Source organism: Cucurbita moschata, unplaced genomic scaffold, assembly GCF_002738365.1.
Source record: "Cucurbita moschata cultivar Rifu unplaced genomic scaffold, Cmos_1.0 Cmo_Scf00096, whole genome shotgun sequence".
Lineage (NCBI taxonomy): Eukaryota > Viridiplantae > Streptophyta > Magnoliopsida > Cucurbitales > Cucurbitaceae > Cucurbita > Cucurbita moschata.
In genome coordinates, this window is record NW_019268612.1 from 192,559 (window position 1) to 213,959 (window position 21,401).

Consider the following 21,401-nt stretch of genomic DNA (forward strand, 5'->3'; position numbering starts at 1 on the left):
CATTAAATCACTAGGGTAGTTGCGTTTCTACTTAATTGTATCTCTTAGGTTAGATCAGAGCGATTTCTATTACTTTGAACTTGAAATAGATTTCACGAATGTTTAAATCCATGGCACCGCTTATGAAATGTTTTAAATAAATTTTGTAATCACGTCACGCACATAGTGGCGTCTCAATTTTATTAGGAAAAATAGGGTTGTTACATCTATTTACTAAGTATTTTTAAATACTCAAACTACACTCCGGAATGATTGGGCGTAAAGCGCTTGTCGGTGGCTTTTTAAGTCCGCTGTCAAATCTCAGTGCTCAACTCTGGATAGGCAGTGGAAACTACCAAGCTAGAGTATGGTAGGGGCAGAGGAAATTTTCAGCGGAGCAGTGAAATGCATGCGTAGAGATCGAAAAGAACACCAACGGCGAAAGCAGTTTGTTGGCCCGACATTGACACTGAGAGACGAAAGCTAGGAGAATCCGTCTTTTTCTAGGTAAAAGTATGACACCCATGTATGGATGACGACATCAATTATGGAGCCCGAGTGCACTTGTATTTCCTTCAAACCTCCGAGCCACATAGAACAATAGAATACACATCAAATCGGGTGACCTAACGAAGCATCGCGGATGTAAGGTAGCACCATAGATACAAAGTTAAGCTCCCTCTTAAGATATTTTAAAATACTAAAATTATTAATAAATAAAATTAGGTTATGGTTAAACCATTAATTAAATAAGTGATATTAATGGCCTTAATCAAATCCAAACTTAATTATGAGTAGCTCAATCTATACACAATGGACCAAATAAAGTAGTTTTATTGCCAACTTTTCCATAAAAGCAATTATTTAATAAAGGACTAAAAGGTATGGATATTCATGCATAGTCGGGTTTGATTGAATCGAATTTGAACATTTGTTTAGATACATTGTTTGGGATATAAAAATTGAATCATAAACAGAAAAAGATACATTTTTTAAAAACTTAACAATAAGTTCGGGTTTATTCTATGAAACGAGTGAAATGGTGAGGATTGTTGGGAGATGAGTCCCACATCAACTAATTAAAGGATTGATCACGGATTTAGAAGTAACGAGCAGTATCTCCATTCATATGAGGCCCTCTGGGGAAACCAAAAAGTAAAGTCACGAGAGTTTATGCTCAAAGTGAACAATATCATACCATTCTGGAGGTACGTGATTCCTAACATGGTATCAGAGCTATGCCCTTAACTTAGTCATGTCAATAGAATCTTAAAATGTCGAACAAAGACGTTGTGAAGTTGTGAATCTTGAAGGTGTAGTCAAAATGGTGTAATTTGTTCGAGGACTCTAGAGAAGGAGTCGAGTTCCGATTAAGGGTAATGAACACTACCTAGAGAACTTATACTCAAAATAAACAATATGGAGATAGTAATTTCTAACCTCGAGCTTCAATTTCGCATTCATATTCCAACATTATTTTGCAATTTTCAAGAAAAGAAAGGGAAATTCAAGGAAGACAATACAAATCAAACATGAAAGACAATCTCCAAACAAGTGATTCAATTGCAAGATTGAGCCGACACAGCAACGACTTGCTTCCCAACATTGCGGCCAGAAAAGAGGCCGACAAGAGCGGCAGGGCCAGCGTTGAGGCCATCGGCTATGTCCTCCACATAACTAAGCTTCCCCGCACGAATGAGCGGCAAAACAGCATCCAAAAACTCAGAATAGCGATGGTAGTAATCAAAACATTCAAAGCCTTGCATACGAATTCGCTGCAAAACAATATTCAATAAGTTGTGTACTCCCTCTGTGTTCTCCAGATTATATTGTGATATCATTCCACACACTGCAATTCTTCCATGGATACTCATGTTCCCAAGAACGGCATCCAGCATTTTGCCTCCCACGTTTTCAAAGTAGATATCTATGCCTTTTGGGAAGTATCTGCCCCATAAATGATACCAACTTCTTCAATTAGTTCTTGAGCTTAAGAAATGGAGAATTTGTTTAAGGAATTATGAAAGTATGAACCTTTTGAGAGCTGCATCCAAGTTGGGTTCTTCTTTGTAGTTGAATGCTTCGTCAAATCCAAACTTGTTCTTGAGGAGCTCAATCTTCGCATAAAATTGATTGATGTGAGTCGAAAAGCTCGATTTGTTTAAAATCGAACATTAATCATCATGGACGAATTACGAGTAGGGAAAACATGCATGCATTAAGAAATTAATCGTGAAAAATATTTTTAGGAAAAATTATTAACTGGGAAGCATTTCTGGCATTTCTACTGGAAAAAATGTTAGTGCTTTTGTGAGATTCCACGTCGGTCGGAGATGGAAACAAAACATTGAGTGTGGAAACCTCTACCTAGTAAACGCGTTTTAAAAACTTTGAGGGGAAGCCCGAAAGAAAAAACTCAAATAGAATAATATCGACTTGTGGTGGGCTTAGACCGTTACAAATTGTATCAAAGCCAGATATCGGGCGGTGTGCCAGCAAGGACTCTGAGCCTCGAAAGGGGGTAAACACGAGGCGATGTGTGTCAGTAAGAACAATGGACCCTAAAGGGGGTGGATTGAGGGGACCCAGAAGAAGGGAACTAGTACCAGCGAGAACGCTGGACCTCGAAGAAGGTGAATTGTGTGATCCCACATCGGTTGGAGAGGGGAACACAATATTATTTATAAGGGTGTGGAAACCTCTTCCTAGCCGATGCATATTATAAACATTGTTTATAAGGGTATGGAAACCTCTCCCGAGCAAATGCGCATTATAAACGTTTCTTTAAATAGTCATCGTTATACATTTTATTCAAGAACGTTTTGAGTAGAAAGTGTATTTTGTGAGTGTTTTTTATTTTGTTTTGAAGTGGTTGAATGAGAAGAGTGAAGAGACGCACCTTTGGTTGAGTACCAGCAGAACCAACAACATAGCAACCCAACAGCTTAGCAAACTGACCAACAAGCTGACCAACAGCACCAGAAGCAGCTGAAACAAACACAGACTCCCCTTTCTTGGGACAACAAACATCATAGAATCCAAAGTATGCTGTAACACCAGGCATACCTGAGCCACAAAACAACCAACCTTAGAATACACTAACAATACAATTATGTTCCATTTTCATGTTTTATTTCAAGCAATCAAAACTGGTACCAAGAATTCCAGTGTAATACGACAGAGGGACATCTAAATGTTGGATTTTGAACAGCTTTTGTGTCTCTTCAATCACACTATATTCTTCCCAGCCAGTTACTCCCCATACCAAATCGCCTTCTTTCAAATTCGGCTCTCTTGATTCCAAAACCCTCGCCACGCCATACCCATATATCACCTGTTTTAGTAATTTAGATTTTGTTAGAAATCACGAACCTTCCCATGTTGATAATTGTTGGGAGGGAATCCCATATTGGCTAATTTAGGGAATGATCGTGTGTTTATAAGTGAGGAATATACTTCCATTGGTATGAGACGTTTTGGGGAAGCCCAAAAACAAAGCCATGAGAGCTTATGCTCAAAGTTGACAATATCATACTAGTCGTGCTTCCTAATATGGTATTAGAGCCATGTCAATAAATTCCTCAAGTATCGAACAAAGAAATTTATAGCCTCAAAGGTGTAGTCAAAAGTGACTCATGTGTTGAACAAAAGGTGTACTTTGTTCGAGAGTTCCAGAGAAGGAATCGAGCCTCGATTAAGGGGAGACTGTTCGAGGGCTACATAGATCTCAGGGGAAGCTCTATGGTGTAAGGTGTAGTCAAAAGTGACTCATGTGTCGAACAAAAGGGAACTTTGTTCGAGGGCTACATAGACCTCAAGAGAGGAGGCTCTATGGTGTACTTTGTTTTAGGGGAGGATTTTACCACAGTCATTTCTCCCGTGCAAAATTAAGCTAAGAGAAGTGAGGGAGAGTATAATCACCGAGCCCGGAGTGAAAGAATCGATGGGGAACGGCACGTAGGCTTGGAGCATGAGGATTCTCATGTAGGGATCACACGATAAGAAGAGATTCTTCACCAAAACGCCATTTTTGGAGGATTGGGGAAGCTTCAAGCAAATGGAAGAGGTCCTGACATGGAAATCTGATTCCTTAGGAAACCCAGTGACGAAATCTCTCAAGATCACCTGCTTGTTGCTCACTTCCTCTCCTCCCATGGCTGCTCTCCGATTACAAACTCAACCACGGCCTCCACATTTATCAACTTTCTACCTGATGTCACTGCTTTCATCATTGCCATCAATTTCCCATCATTTCCATGTTTTCTTCTTTGTAATTATGGTAACAGTAACGGATTCATCCTTTTTTCTTTTTTGGATCGGGTCCCAGTTCATTCATATATCTATCCTCTATTCGGGTGTCACATACCCACCCGTTTCTGCCTTGGTCCATCCCCGAACCATCTTATATGGGAGGTAACTTTTATCATCCAACACCTCCCCTTAATCGAGACTCGACTCATTTTTCTTTTGGAGTGTTAGTCATTTTTTACTGTACCTTCGTGGAGGCTTGACTGCTTGTTCAACATGTGAAGATTTACCAATCTATTGGCAGGACTAAGTCTAGGGCATGACTCTAATATCATGTTAGACGAACACGACTCTCCACAATAGTATGATATTGTCCACTTTGTGCATAAGCGGAGAGAGCATTCATTGATTATGAACCAACCTCCCTAAATCAGATGAACCTCCCTAAATCAGTTGAGAGGACTCTCGTATCACTACAAGTCACGGACAATAAATATGGGTCAAATTATAACATTTTAATAAGAAATTAATGATAATAATAAGAAACACGTTGAGTAATTTATTTATTTATTTATTGAAAAATCTGGAGCCACAAGGCTCACTTTATAAAAAGATGGGAATTGGTGGGTCCACGTGTCATATGAGTGACTTTAATATTGCCACGTATACCATGTTGTTTAAGTCGGTGGTCCACATCAGAATTTGATGTTTTGAAATTGTCGGAAAAAACAACTTAGCTGTGTAACAAACACCTCTCAATTTTGGATAACTTTGTTTGTTACTAAATTTTAGAATATTAAAATGTTATTTTAAAATATATTTTTTTAGATTTTTAAATAGAAAAATAAAATACAATTACACAAAATTTTCTAATGATAAGTAGTTGTTTTACGGAAACTCTTCTAATGTACTTACTCCAGTCTCTTATTGGTTCGAGAGGAACTTAATTTAGAGTTAGATCATAAGTATATTTTTTTCATTATAGTATAGTTGTAATTAAGGTGAAAGATGTAATTAGGAAAGTAGCTGTAATTACGAACAATTCGTGAAAAATCAACCTACTTGTAGGCATAATTTATTTCACCGTGCATAAGAGTACAACTTTAGGTCTATAATAACTTGATCCAGTTAATTAATGAAAATTGATTAATTAATTTAATGGTACTTGTTCGCGTGTAATAACATTAAAAAATCAGTTTAATTAATTTTTTAAAAAATATTTAAATTAAAAATATAAAAGAAAAAATATATATTTATTATGATATTTTATGATACTTATTTAGATTAATATATATATTTATATATGTTAGATATGAATATATAGTATTTCAAATTTAGAAAAGGAAAAAAAAAATCTACCAATATTCTTATAAACGGGACCATTTGGTTGCCAACAAATTCATCCTATACGTTTGGGTAATGTCTATTGTCGTGTGGCCAATCAAAGTAGGTATGAGTAGTTTTCTAATGGTTATGTCCTATTCTAATAGAAGACTACGAAAAGATGAAATGTATCTATCCTTACATAGGTTTCATGTTCTTCAACTTGTCATCACAGCCATCCTCGTCATGGCCTTAGGTGGCTTTCCAGTCCAGACAAGGTTGGATATGTAATACTTCTCTACATACGACCCACGCATGCGAGAATAGGTCCACTAGGCAGGCTCACACACCCTTTGGGCTTGGTTCGTCGGTCATGACATCATGGCATACATAAATGTTGTAAGTTATCAGTCGTATTATATACATTTGTACAAATCATAACGCGAATGTATCTCAATTCACATGACACACAGTTATGCATGAGGTGCCCATAACTTTAGTCCATGATATAGTTTATGATGCAAAACAAACTTCTAATCATATATAGCATATTAAGTCCGTAAATTCTTTCATACATAACATGACTTTCATGATATGGTCTAAAAAGGCTTATGCATCACAAATCATCCAATTCATAACAATTTTGTGTAATGTGGCATGACAACATTTTGACCGAGCTTTTATACATGGCATAACTTATCATGACATAACATAGCATAGCATAACATATCTTAGCATACTGTGACATATCATAGCACAACATGACGTATCATAGCATTACACAGCGAAGCATAACATAATACATCATATTATAACATATTATACTTATGACATGTGCAGGGGAAACGAGGTACGTGTTATGTGACACATGAGTAAAAGCAAAGTACATGAATGAACCGATACCATATCCGAATGAGAAGGACCCTGAGGATAGAATAGCTAAGAAAGACTTAAAGGAAATGAAAGTTATACTTATACCAACAAAGTGTACATTTATTTTTGGTGGTTCAATCATAGGAACTTCATAATTAAGCACGTTTTACTTAGAGCAATTCTATGTTGGGTGACCTCTTAGAAATTTTTCTAGAATACATGTAAATGAGGACCAAGTTATAATGCTTTTGAGAAGGAGTTAGATCGTGGGTTGATGTAACATGATAGAGCTATCACATATGTTTTTTATCCTTGTCTTGAGAAACTTAGATCCGTACGTTATGTTCTTGAGTTCTGAGTTCTTATCGTGGTCTAGTCTACTTGTAGGCTCTTAATTTTATACATGATGCGTATTATGTTATCACACTCTTTCTTGTCTTATTCTTGTCCTTATCTTGAGAAATTTAGATCCTTACGTTATGTTCTTGAGTTTTGAGTTCTTATATATCATGGTCTAGCCCATTTGTAAGCTCTTAATTTTGTCCATGATGGGTACAATGGTATCATATTCTTTCTTATCATATTCTTGTCCTTGTCTTGAGAAACTTAGATCCTTACGTTATGTTCTTGAGTTTTTAGTTCTTATCATAGTCTAGCTCAAGGACCTTGGTCGGGTTTTGAGTTATTAACCTTGGTTCAAATTTAAGAACCTTAGTTATGACGTTTTGGCTTCTTAGTTCGGAGAATTTAGAGCTTGATCCTTGTTCTAATTTTTGGTTTTTGGTTCTTGGTTCTTGGTTCTTGTTCTTGATTCTTGTCATTGGTTCTTGCTCTTGATTTATGTTTCTTGTTCTATTCCCTAAGACACCTGTCCTCTGATTTATGGCACAAGACAATAACATGATAACCTATGTTCAAGGTTTCATGCGTTTCAAGTAATTTAGTCTAAAGTCTATACCCAAGGTTTTTTACGTTCCAAGCGATGTAGGCTGAAACCTGTGTCGAAGACATTTAATGTTTCAAGCAATGAAATCTGAAAATCTATGTCCAAGGCTTCGTACGTTCTAAGTGGCATAGTCTGAATAGTTTCAAGTAGTGTATGGTACTTTAGAATGAAAAACTAATAAATGAAGGCCAAATGGAATAAAAAAAAATAATAAGAAGAAGTCAATCACGGGCGTACACAGCCGTAAGAGCCCCAAATTCTTGATATTTATTTGGTAGGTCCTTATTCAAGCAAAATTAAGGTTAGGATCGAATTCGGGACGAAAAATTGGTAACAAGGGGCCAAACGAAGCAACAAAAAAAGAAAAAAAAAGGCACTCACCCGCCTTCATCGTAGCTCATGTAGAATTACACTACGCCCCCTCTACGACATGTGTCAATCGTCGATTGGTCAATTTGAGGCCATGTTCTTGAGTTTGATCTACGTGGGCGTAAGTTTCCTTCGAATTTTAGTATTGCGATGCATGGCACACTCGACGAGACGAAAGATGGGTTGCGAGCGAGTTCTCGAGTCAGACCGCATGTTGACGGCAGGTCAGTGTGACACACATTCACTGCAAATTCCAGACGCATTTCACCACCATTCATTGATGCATGTCGCCGCCGATTCTAACCCCATTCACCTTTCCTCCGTGTGACACGTGTCTTCTCCTAGTTCGTCGTCTTCCCACTATGTTTACACGATTTCCAGTTTTTAGTGAGTTTTCTAATTTTTGAACATTTTCATAACGTTTCTTAGGAAACTTGAATCAAGACGATTCTTCGTAAAAGTTGTAGACCTTCAACCCATCTATACATAGGTATTTTTCTAAAAAAAATTTAGTCAATCATTCCCAAAAATAATCGGGTCCAAAAGTTGTCCAAAACTAAAAGCTTACCAAAGTTTTTAGTCTCTTGGCGTTCATCAGAACTCTTAGTGGAAGACTGAGTTATTGAATGGTTGATGAGAAGATTGAATTATGAAGAGCATTGAATGGTTGATGAGAAGATTGAATTATGAAGAGCAAGAATGCTCTGTATATATATAGAAGAGAATACAAAAAGATATTTAGAAAATCTATCAAAAAAATCTGCAGAAAATTTGGTAACAAACCAATAAACAAATCAAAACAAAATCTAATCAAATAAAAAAACTAAATCTAACTCTTAACGGAGATTTAATTAGATACTAACTGACAGCAATCTAAACAAATACGTGATCTTTAACACTCCTCCTTGTTTAGATGCTGTAAACTCCAAGCTTTTTTCTGAACACCCATCTTGCTCCAATAATCTTTCTGTTTAGAGGTCGATCAACCAACTCCCAGATTTTGTTTTTCTCGATCATCGAAAGCTCCTCCTCTGATAGGTGCATCATCAACCAAAGCATCTTGTTGTTCATCTTTAGACTCTTTTAGTCGTTCATCTTCAGACTCTTCTAACATGCCAACAAGGATGCCAACTTCTGACTTTTTGTCAAGCTTATCACGCTTGACCTGTGGAATGTAAATGAAGCAAAAGACACCCATATACTCTAACGAGCTTTAAAGAAGGTTTATAACCATACCAAACTTCAAATGGTGTCGGGTCCTTCATAACTTTTGTTGAAATTCGATTTTGCAAGCACATAATAGTGTTTGCTGCTTTTCCCCAAAAACATTTTGGAAGATCCTTCTCATGAAGCATGCATCTCGTCATCTCCATTATGAATTTATTCCTCCTGACACTGACGTCATTCTGTTGAGGAGTGTATGGTGCTGTCAATTGATGTTCAATTCCAGCCTCTTCACAAAATCTGTTAAAAGTTTCTGAAGTGTACTCCTTGCGATTATTTGATCTTATAGTCTGAATCAAGCATGCACTTTCATTCTCAACTCTGGCTTTGAATTTCCAAAATACACCCGCAACTTCTGACTTTTGCTTCAGCAAGAATATCCAACACATTCTTGTTAGATCATCAATAAAAGCAATGTAATAAAGATTACCATTTAATGATGGTGTTCGTTGAGGACCACAAAGATTAGTATGAACCAGTTGCAACTTTTTTGAGCCTCTCCATGCCTGTTTAGGAAAGGGTTGCCTCTGTTGCTTCCCAAAATGACAAGCACGGTAAGGAGGCATGTTATCATCAATGTCAATGAGTTCTTCTACCAGCTTCTTTGACTGCATCTGAAGCAAACCTCGATGATGAAAGTGCCCAAGTCTTTTGTGCCAAGTCCCAGTGGCACTAGCTCTGGATATAAAGGCCGTTGGATTTAGAGCAAAGCTTTTTCCTTTTATTTTGACGTTGAACAAGTCTTTGTCACTAGCATCTTTGTTCAAGCACCGCTTATTCTCAAACAACACTTTATAGCCTTTATTAAGTAACTGATCAACGCTCAAGAGATTTTGATCAATTTTAGGCATAAATAAAACATCTAGAATAAATTTTGTACCTTCATAGCTTGTTATAGCTACTGTATCTTTTCCCTTAACTTCCAAGTGTTCACCATTGTCAATCCTTACTCTCTTGAGTTCAGTGTCTCTTAATTCCTCAAAAGACTCCTTGTCATATGTCATGTGATTTGTGCACCCACTGTCAATCAACCAACTCTCGCTTGATTCTTTGCTTGAGGAAGAAGTGACCATAAACAATTGATCTTCTTCTTCTTGATCAACTACCTGTGCATCTACTTCTTTCACCAGATCTTTGGCTTTGCAGATCACAGCTTCATATCCAAGTTGATTGCATTTGGAGTAGAAGGCGTTAGGTCTTCTCCAACACTTGTATGGTGGATGACCTTTCTTCTCACAATGGCGGCAAGGTGGATAGGATTTTTTGAAACCTCCTCCTTTTGTCTTTTGATAATTGGCAGATGAATCTCCATACGTCAATTGATTTTGAAATTTTTGTTGTTTTTATACCTGCGGCTGTTTTGATGCTTAACAAGTAAGGCACCTTCAATCACCCCTTCTTGCCTCATAGACCTCCTTTGCTCTTGTGCTTGTAAAGCATTCAAGAGCTCTGTAAGAGAAATCTTTGACAAGTCTTTAGTGTTCTCCAGAGTAGTAATGGTGACTTCAAACTTCTCTAGAACAGTGACTAGTAGCTTTTCAACGATCCTGGAATCATTTAAAATAGAACCAAGCAATCTCACCTTGTTGGCAATGCTGAGAATTCTGTCAGAGTACTCTTTCACCGACTCCGACTCCTTCATTTTCTACAACTCGAAATCCCTAATCATTCCATGAATCCTCTCATCTTCTTCATATTCGGCCTTGAGATAATCTCAGATTTCCTTTGCTGTTTTGAGGGACATTATTCGCATGAAGATCATTTGAGATACAACGGCAAATAGGCAAACTTTCGCCTTTGATTTCCTTGTCTTCTTTTCCTTCTGTAATTTGATTTGTTCTATAGTAGGATTTGCTGGAAGCGGAGGGACCTCGTAATCCTCTTCTATTGCTTCCCAAAGATCCAAGGCCTCCAAATAAGTCTCCATACGAACTGCCCACATTTGATAATTGTCTCCATCGAAGACTGGTGGTGCAACAGTGAAAAACTAAATTCTCCCTCCATCTTGATCTCATAGATCCCTTAAGAAGATAGCTCTGATACCAATTGTTAGTGAAAGATTGAGTTATTGAATGGTTGATGAGAAGATTGAATTATGAATAGCAAGAATGTTCTATATATATACACAAGAGAATACAAAAAGATATTTAGAAAATCTACCTAAAAATCTGCAGAAAAATCTAGTAACAAACCAGCAAACAAATCAAAACAAAATCTAATCAAATCAAAATTAAATCAAATCAAAATACTAAATCTAACTCTTAACGGAGATTTAATTAGATACTAACTGACAACAATCTAAACAAATACGTGATCTTTAACAAGAACACCACCTTTGGGTCTAAAACTTGTGCAAAATCACTCCAGAAGTAACATACTAAGAATTTAGAACCTAATTCCAAGAAGAACTCTTGAATTTGAAAAAAATCTAGAATCAAGAACCTAAAAATCATACCTTCCGTTATTTATCGATTCTTGATGGAATTGAGTGATTCAAAAGTCCAGAATGGTTCTCTCCCGATCATGGAGAAATTCTTGTTGAACTCTGGGGAAATTCATACTACAAATGGCAGTTTAAAGCAGATTTCGACTCTCTCCCTAACTCTCTATCAAGAAAATGACCGATTTACCCCTTTGGATTGACTTTGACCAATTTTTCAAAATTTTCACTATTTTCTTTTATATTTTTCTTGAGTTACATAAGTTTAGCATGTTTTTTTCTACCACAGCCTCAAATTCGACCGGTAAGGCACTCAATAAAATTACAGAAGTTTGACTTTAAAAGAAAAAATCGAGTATTTAATTTCTTGTCAAGCTCGAGTATTAAATTGTTGGGATATAGAGTCTGATGCCTGGATTTAGTAGAGATATATTTGGAAGATATTTCGTAAAAATCTATAGATATTTGGTAAAAATTTGATAGAGATATATTTTTTAGATTACATGTCATACTTTAAATCTCTGAAGCTATATTTAGTAAATTATAACCATATATACCCATTAGTGTTCTCATGTACTTTTCTTTCTCCCTATATCGTTTCTTGTTGTACATACCTGAAATCATTAATAAAACCTTTAGCCAATATTTCTCTTGAATTTTCTCTCTCCTATTCTTTGTGTGATTGAGTGTGTGCGTTGTTGAGCGATCCTAACAACTAGTATCAGAGCGAGGCGAAATTTACAACGTTCTGAGAAGATGGAAATTTCAAAGATTGGAATTGAAAAGTTTGATGGATCTAATTTCAGTTTTTTGAAGATGCAGACTAAAGATTATATGTACTAGAAAGATTTTCACGAACCCCTGTTGGGGATAAAGCCAGATACTATGATCACGGAGAAGTAGAAGCTCAAGGATCGTCAGGCCTTAGGGTTGATCCGATTGACGCTTTCCAGAAACGTGGCATTTAACATCATCAAGGAGAAGATAACGTCAGATCTGTTGAAGGTGTTGTCGAATATGTACGAGAAACCGTCGACTATGAATAAGGTGTATTTGATGTGGAGACTGTTCAATCTACAAATGTCTGAAGGTGGATCTATTGCTGGTCATATAAATGAATTCAATATGATTGTAAGTCAATTGAGTTCAGTGGAAATTAATTTCGAGGATGAAATTAAAGCGTTGATTTTGATGTCATCTTTACCCGAGTCATGGGATACTGTTGTTGCCGCAATTAACAGTCCACGAGGATTTGATAAATTGAAGTTTGATGAAATTCGAGATGTAGTTCTCAGCGAAAGTATTTGCAAACGGAAAATCGGAGATTCATTAGGCACTACTCTCAGCGTTGATCGAAAGGGAAGAAGTAAATCAAAGGGCCTAAACAATGGACGATCAAAATCAAGAAACCAAGTAAAATCTCCAAACAAACCAAATGGAAAGTGTTGGAGTTGTGGAGAAAAAGGTCACTTTCGGGCACATTGTACAAAGAGAAAGCAGAATCACAAATCAAAGGATGATGATAATTCGGTAAATTCAGCTGAAGACATTGAGAATGCTTTAATCCTCAGCGTGCCGATTGAATCCTGAATTTTGGATTCAGGTGCATCTTTTCATTCATCTTCAAATAAAGAGTTGTTTCAAAATTTCAAGTCTGGAAATTTCGAGGTGTATCTTGCCGACAACAAAGATTTGAAGATTGAAGGAAAATGGGATGTCTGCATAAGAACTCCGGCAGGAAATCAGTGGACCTTGAAGGATGTCAGATATATTCCTAGTCTCAAGAAGAACCTAATCTCTATTGGTCAGTTGGATAACACAAGTTTGCAATAGAGTTTGGGAAGAGTTCGTGGAAGATTGTGAAGGTTGCTATGGTGGTAGCACGTGGCACAAAAATCTGAAACCTTATACACCACTGCAGGGTGTATGAACATGACATTATATAGCCTTTATAAAAAGATAGAAACCACAAATAACGTAAAGTAGTTGAACATAAAAATATCAACAGAAAAATCCTAAGAGTCCCAAAGAATAGGACATCCTAAAGACTAGAACTATATTTGAAACAGAAAACTAGACCAGTGATTCATAACATTTCCTCCCTTAACCTTATTCTAGTTTTTTTTACAAGAATTAGTTGAAGTCTGAAATATCACGTACACCAAGTTCGTTACGTAGCTTCTGAAATGCTTCCAACTTGAGAGACTTTGTCAACAAATCAGCAAGTTGATCTCGAGTACCACAGAACACTAAGTTGACAGTGCCTTCTTTTGTAAGATCCCTAAGAAAATGAAATCTCACGCTTATGTGCTTAGAACGACCATGTAGAACCGGATTTTTTGACAACTTAATAGTTGAAGCATTATCACACATAAGTTTGGTTCCTTCTGTCTATAAAGAACCGATCTCCTTGAGTATTCTTCTCATCCAAACATCTTGACATGCTTATGCAGTAGCAACAACAAACTCTGCCTCTGTGGTTGATAAAGTGACCAAGCCACTGCTCCTTCACTCATCATAAACACATAGTCTAAAGTGCTTTTGCGGTCTTCTATGTCGCCGGCATAGTCACTATCAGTAAAACCTATCAGATCACTCACTCCTCCCCTTTTGTAGAATACACCATAGTTAACTGTACCTTTCAAGTACCTCAAAGCTCTTATTGCTACTACAAAATGTTGTTGCGTTGGACAAGCCATAAAACGACTTATTAGACTGAAAACAAACATAAGATTAGGACGAGTGACAGTGAGATAAATCAAGCTTCCTATTGTCTGTTTGAAAAAAGTTGCATCCATTTTAATGCCATTTTCATCTTTACCAATTTTTTTTGTTCTGGAACAATGGGATTACAGACAGGGGTGTAATTTTCTATCTCAAATCGCTTCAAACCCTCAGCTGTATACTTCATTTGACAAATAAAAATATCATCTGATCGTTGTATTACTTCAATTCCTAGAAAGAACCTCATTTGTTTTAAATCAGTCGTATCGAACTCCTTTTTTATAGAACATTTAAATTCTCCTAGTAATGTTTTATCAATTGGTAGTAAACAAAAGATCATCAACATATATGCTTACAATCAAAATGTTACTTTTTTTCTTTGTTAGCTTACAATCAAAATGTTACTTTTTTTCCTTTTAACAAAGAGTGTATGCTCACTAGAACTACTTTCAAAACCTTCTTTAATGAAGTAGGATTCGATCGGCTGAACTATGCTCTAAGTGCCTGTTTCAATCGATAGAGTGCTTTGTTGAGCTTACACACCAAATGTTCACTCCCCTTTTTTTCATATCCTCTTGGTTGTTCTTTCAAAGATATCTTCTTTCAATTCTCCATGTAGAAAAGCTAATTTTACATCTAACTGATAAAGTTAGCAGCCTTTCTGAGCTGCAAAAGCTATGATCATCCTCACAGTATTCATTCTAGCTACTGGCGCAAAAACATCAGTGTAATCAATTTCATGCTCTTGTGTGTATCCTTTTACCACCAATCTTGCCTTGCATTTGTCAACCTCTCCAAGCTCATTTAGCTTAGTTTTATAAATCCATTTTACCCCAATTTTCTTAGCACCAGCAGGTAGAGCTACTATAACGCCCCTAATTTTCTCTAAACTAATTAGTGACGTTACCTTATACTTGCATAATCAACAGAACAAGAGTTCATGTAAGACAGTCTCAATAACGACAATGCGTTCATTATTATAAGCAGTTCATACCTGGGGAAATCAATAACGACAACCTAGCCTAGAAATAAACAACAGAGAACTAGAGGAAACAATTTCAATAACTATGAACCAAAAAAATCCAACAAGGCGCCTAGGACACTACAAACTCTTCTCAAGATTTCTATGGCCTTCGCAGCATCCACCGTCAGCTGTACATGGGAGCCTTTCCATTACCTAAAAATATGAGTAGCACGTGGCTTGAGTATTATATAAAATACCTAGTAAGTCGCCCACTGTTGGGGCTAAGCATATAATCATACATCCGGATACAAGCAGTCGCACACAATACATATACATGTCGCACATAATACACCTACATGAGCACAAGTGTTAAAAGAAAGAAACTGAGAGAGGGGTCTGTCTTCCATTCCTTCCCATGGCCTTAGGCCCTTGCTTTGTCCGGGTGGGGGTGGATGCATGGTACTTTCCCACACATGGCCCACGTGTATGACTGTGGGTCCACCAAGCGAGTTCGCAAGCAAACTCCCTGGGCTTAGCTTGGTCAGGTATGTATGACATACAATACTAGACGCCACGGATAAAGGAGGGCCTGCATGATATCATGGCGAATACAATATTGAATATACGCGTCCTTATCATGAGTAGCATAACGGGGAGTGCCCCAGGTACATAACCATATCGTGCATGAGGTTCTTGAGATTTACCTCCATGGCATTATACATACAACGTTCCATCCCCTCACCGCATTACATAGCATAATTGGGTCAACATCGGGTAAGCATATCATAGCATACTAGTCATCACATTCATGGCATGCGGGGTTCTCATTACAATCATGACATGTCAATCAAGCTCATACATACAAGGTAGCAAACCGTGTCACAAACGTCATATACACAAACATGGCATACATAGCATTTCACGGTAAGAATCACATACATAAACATGGCATACATAGCATTCCACTGCAAGAAACATATACATAAACATGGCATACATAGCATTCCACTTCAAGAAACATCTAACCTAGCATACATCAACAACACACATGGTGCATGCAAGGGCCACAGGGCACGCACCAACATACATACATAACTAACGGCAACAGTAAGGTTACTTACCTTCTTGGCCTTGGCCGAAGTCACCCACAACACCAACTCCAAAGTCTAACTACCTCCTATAAGATAACATGATACACTTAGAGCCCTTTCACAACTAACCCTTATGCCTAGCTACCAAGGTATGTCCCTATCGCAAGCCATTTTGTCAAAATGGAGTTATACTGACCTCACATAGTTGAAACAAGAGTGGGAATGGCTCTAGAAGGTCGAAAATCTAGGAATCGGTATACTATTCGGATGTCGAGCCGCCAAGCTGAGCCGCACTGCCAAGCTGGGAGTGCACGGAGCCGCCGATGGAGCTGAAACCGATGGCTGCGAAGAACACTGTCGGCGCAGGGTTTCTGGGCGTGCCTACGGTTTGGGCCGAAAGGTAACGGGGCCCAGGGGTGGTGTTCGAGTGCGACCTGCAAGGTGCGGGCTGCATGCTGGCTGAGACGACTCGCAGAATGCCGAGGGTCGACCCATGCCTACCGCTTCGTCTTCCTCGTTAGAAAGCCTCGACAACTTTAATCGTGGAGCTTGGCTACTGTCACAGGTGGAAGCGTCATTGTTCGTTCGTCTCCGGTGGTGCGTCTGCCTCTCCTTTCTCCGAAGTACACTGGCGTCTGCTCCTACCTAAAGGAGGCGGCCACTCCTAGGGTTTAAGGGAGTCGAAGTGGATCCCGCCGAAAATCGTGAGATTTTTGGCGGTTTTTTTCCTCCCTTGGAAGGTGTATCGTTATAGCTACTAAGTGTCAAGTCTGATTTTTTTCAATGGATTTAATCTCCTTATCCATGGAAATCCTTCACTTTGAGTTTTTGATCGCCTCCTCATATTTTATCAGATCTGAATTTGTAAAAAATATCATGTTAACATCATCTTCTTCACACAAACCTTCACCGGAAACATAATCAACTGACCATATAGGTGGGCGTCTACTTTTACCCTCCCTTATAGTCAAACCTAGTTCAATTTCAATAGCAGGTGTAGTAGTAGGTTCAGCAGCAAGTGCAACAGCAGGTTCAATTTCACCATCTGAGTTAATCGATGAAGTTGAACTTGTGTATTGTTCTGTGTCTTCTAAAATTTCAATGCTTTCTCCCAATCTAAATCAGTTTCATTTTTAGAATTTTTCCAATCCCATTCATGATCCTCATAAAAAATTACATCGCGGCTAACTATGATTTTGTTTGCAATAGGATCAAACATTATGTACCCTTTGGATTCACCACTAATTCAAAATGAAACACAACTTACACTTTTATCTTCAAGCTTTTTCCTCTTAGCATCTAAAATATGAACATATCCCACACATCCGAAAACTTGAAAATAGTCAACTGATGGTTTTACTCCACTCCAAGCCTCTTCTGGTGTCACATCTTTTATTACAAGAGTTGGTGATCGATTTAAGACATGATTCACCCACACAACAGCTTTAGGCCAGAATCTCTTTAGTACTTTCTTTTCTGTTAACACAGCTCTTACCAGGTTCATCACTGTACGACATTTGCATTCAGCTACTCCATTTTATTGTGGAGTATAAGCTGTGGTCAGTTGTATCTTCACTCCATGCTGCTTGCAAAAGTCATTAAATTCTGCCAAATTGAATTCTCCTCCTCTATCTGTTCTCAGACATTTTATGGGCATTTCAACTTCTTTTTCCACTAGAATTTTGAAACATTTAAAATGGTAAAATGTTTCTGATTTTTCAACAGGAAAGTACATCCATGCCTTCTTAGAAAAATCATATATAAAACACAACACATACCTTTTTCCGCTGCTTGAAGGCGGCATAATCGGACCACACAAATCAGCATAAACAAGTCCCAATTTTTCAGTTGCTCTCCACTGACTGCATTTTGGAATCGAAGTTCGATGTTGTTTGCGCTTTATACATGCTTTGCAAGTGATGCTTGGATCAACAATTTGCAGCAAACCTTCCACCATGTTTTTTTATGTTTCAAATTACGAAGGCCTTTGTAGCTGAGATGACCATAACGATAGTGTCAAAGTGTTGATTGATCTGTATTAGAGACTTGGAGGTAGCTCCCTTCAGTTGTTGTGATTTATGACTCCGCAAGCAAACTGAACATTCGGTTTGCACTCATAATTGATTTTGCTATTTTCCCCTTTTGTGGATGATAAATACTGCGTACTCCATTTTTAAACAGTACATCTACTCCCTCTTTCTGAAGTTGTCCAACGCTTAAAAGATTGTTTCTGAGTTCAGGTGTTCAATATACTTCTCTAATGGTATAACAATTTTCTTGCAAAAATAATTTTACAGTACCTTTTCTAGACACTCTCATTCTGGTATTATTTCCAAGCTCGACACTGTGAGTAAAAGTTTTATTTAAGCTTGAAAACATGTTTTCATTACCACACATGTGATTTGAGAAACCTAAGTCTAAGACCAGGCGTCACTTCTCCTTGATCCATGGAGTTCTACATAGGCCATCAGCAGCATCTCATCTTCTTCGTCAAGCTCAGCATAATTTGCTTCATTCTTCCACTTTGGACATTCATACTGAAAATGTCATAAGTTGTGACACTTATAACATTCAATAGTTGCTTTGTTGAAATTTATTCTCCCTCTTCCACGCCCTCTTCCTCTGTACGTTCCTCTCCCTCTATTGTTTCTACTTGATGACCTACAACATTCAGCACCTGTTCTTTATATGTTGCTGGGGCGTCGAAATTTCTGTTCATGCACCACTAACGAACTTTGTAACTCATTAATGGACATAGTATCAGTATCTTTTGATTCTTCAATGGATACTACAATGTACGTAAATTTGTCCTTTAGGGTGCGTAGGATTTTTTCTACAATTTTCTTTTCTGGCATTTCCTTTCCATTGCTCTCATCTTATTAGCATCCTGCATCACTCTTGCAAAATACTCAGTGATGGTTTCATCATTTCTCATCTCCAGAACCTCAAACTCTCTTCTTAATGCATTAAGAAGTGATTTCTTCCCTCTTTGGTTTCAACCAAACTTTCTCTTCATTGAGTCCCAAACAATCTTAGATGTGTGACGGTCCAAGATTTGTTCAAAGACAGTTCGATCAATTGCCTGGTACACGTAATGCTTTACCTGGTGATCCTTGACTCTAACATTGTCAAGATGTTCTTGTTGTGCAGTAGTCAATTCTGTCCCTCCTACTAGTTCCAAAAAACCATTCACCAAGCTCTATAAGCCTTTTGCTTTAAGCAAGTTCTCCATCAATTCACTCGAATGATCATAGTGACCATCGAAGTGAGGAATTTTCGTTAATGTGTTGTCGTTGTTGTTTTTCGACAATCGGTCAGAGAAATCCTTTTCTAGTGTGAGAGGAAATCGTTTGACGGGAAGAGAGAGAAAAGTCGTTGGAAGAAAATAAAACCTGTAAAAATAACAGAGAGAGAGAGAGAGAGAGAATTGCAATTTGACTTTGCAAAAAAGGAGGTGATTTTTTCTTCTCAACAGATTCACCTATTTAAATAATTAACTATCCTAAAAATGGCCGGAGAGTGGCAACTAAATTTGTGCCATTTCCTCCAAAATGACCACCTACAAAATTGGTAATCCATTCGACGTGTTTGTCAAACGGTCAAAGGAAGATATTTAATCAACTAATTAAAACGTGTAAATCTAAGTAAGGAAACCTCAGGCTTTTAATAATCTCCTCCTAAAACCTGTGGTATATCTACCTTATTAGTTGAACTCCGATCTTTGAACGTAGTTCCTCAAATTTTACTCGTGCCAGAGACTTGGTGAAGATGTCTCCAAGCTGTTCCTCTGTTCGGATGAAGTCAATCTTGATAAGGCCTCGATCTGCACATTCTCGGATGTAGTGGAATTTGATTTCTATGTGCTTGCTTCAGTCGTGCAAAACTGAATTTTATTCAGGGAGATCGTAGCTTCGTTGTCCACGTATAGCATTGGTGGATCGCTTTCTCTCCCGATGAGTTCTTCCATCAGTCGCGCAAGCCAGACCCCCTGTGCTGCCGCCGTCGAAGCGGCGATGTATTTTGCTTCGCAGGAAGACAAAGCAACTACCTTTTGTTTTGTTGATTGCCAGCAAATCGCGCCGCCTGAGAGGAAGTAGATCATCCTGTTGGTACTATCACTGTAGCCGACCAGCTCAAGCTTCGTCTTTTCTTTCCTTGCGCTGTATCTAACACCCCAACCACTAGTTCCAGCCACATAGCGCAGGATGCGCTTGACAGCCACAAGATGCTCTTCCCGAGGTGCTTCCATGAATCTACTCACATATCCAACTGAGAAAGCAAGGTCAGGGCGAGTGTTTACCAGATAGCGCAAGCTCCCAATAATGCTGCGGTAATTGGTGGCGTCGACTATCGTCGTAGTGTCGGTCTTCCTTAGTTGGAGTAAGGCCTCCTTTAGCGTCCTTGTAGGGTTATTGTCCGCAAGCCCAATTGTGTCCAGCAGCTTCTTCGCGTACGCACTTTGGCAGATGGTGATGCCGGTAGTACTCTGTTGCAGTTCGTTGCCAAGGTAGTAGCTGAGTACACCGAGATCGCTCATCTTGAAGTTCTTTGACATCTCCCTCTTGAACCTTCCGAGGACTTCCATGTCGCCCTCAGTGATTATGAGGTCATCGATGTACACTCCCACAATCAGTCACTGCTCGCTATGGCCATGCGTGTACATGCCATGCTCAGAGGCACAACGCTTAAACTTTAATGACAGTAGGGTACTGTCGAGCTTCGTGTTCCAGTCTCGTGGTGCTTGCCGAAGCCCGTAGAGTGCCTTGTGTAGGCATAGTACCTTACTCGAGTTATCGTTGTCCAGGAAACCAGGTGCTTGTCGGACGTAGATGGTCTCCTTCAGCTCTCCGTTAAGGAAAGCGGACTTCACGTCCATGTGGTGGACCTCCCAAGAGAAATGTGCCGCGATTGCCAGCAAAAGACGGACGGATTCTACCTTGCCACCGGCGCAAATACCTCTTTGAAGTTCACTCCTTGCTTCTAGACGTAGCCCTTCGCCACTAGACGGACCTTGTGCTTCACAACTTCTCCCTTTTCGTTGAGCTTCAGTTTGAAGACCCATATGAGCCCTATGGCTCGGTGTCCCGGTTGCATATCCTCCAGACTCCATGTCTGGTTCTCGGTGATGGATGTCATCTCCTCCTGCATTACCTTCAGCCAGCACAGGTTCCTTTTTGCTTCTGCGAAGGTGTTCGGTTCATCGGTACTGATGGTATGCAG

The 21,401-nt window shown here is 38.5% G+C and overlaps 1 protein-coding gene across 1 annotated transcript; it reads right to left on the reverse strand.

The window, feature by feature from the left end:
• Window positions 1-1,408: 1,408 nt before the first annotated feature.
• Window positions 1,409-4,195, reverse strand: LOC111439571 (2-alkenal reductase (NADP(+)-dependent)-like). Its single transcript, XM_023077192.1, has 5 exons — window positions 3,901-4,195; window positions 3,136-3,313; window positions 2,879-3,045; window positions 2,014-2,096; window positions 1,409-1,926 (listed from the first exon to the last, which is right to left on the reverse strand). Exons 1-5 carry the CDS (start codon window positions 4,132-4,134, stop codon window positions 1,539-1,541), a joined length of 1,050 nt encoding a protein of 349 aa, XP_022932960.1. The 5' UTR covers window positions 4,135-4,195; the 3' UTR covers window positions 1,409-1,538.
• Between the last annotated feature and the right edge of the window lie 17,206 nt (window positions 4,196-21,401).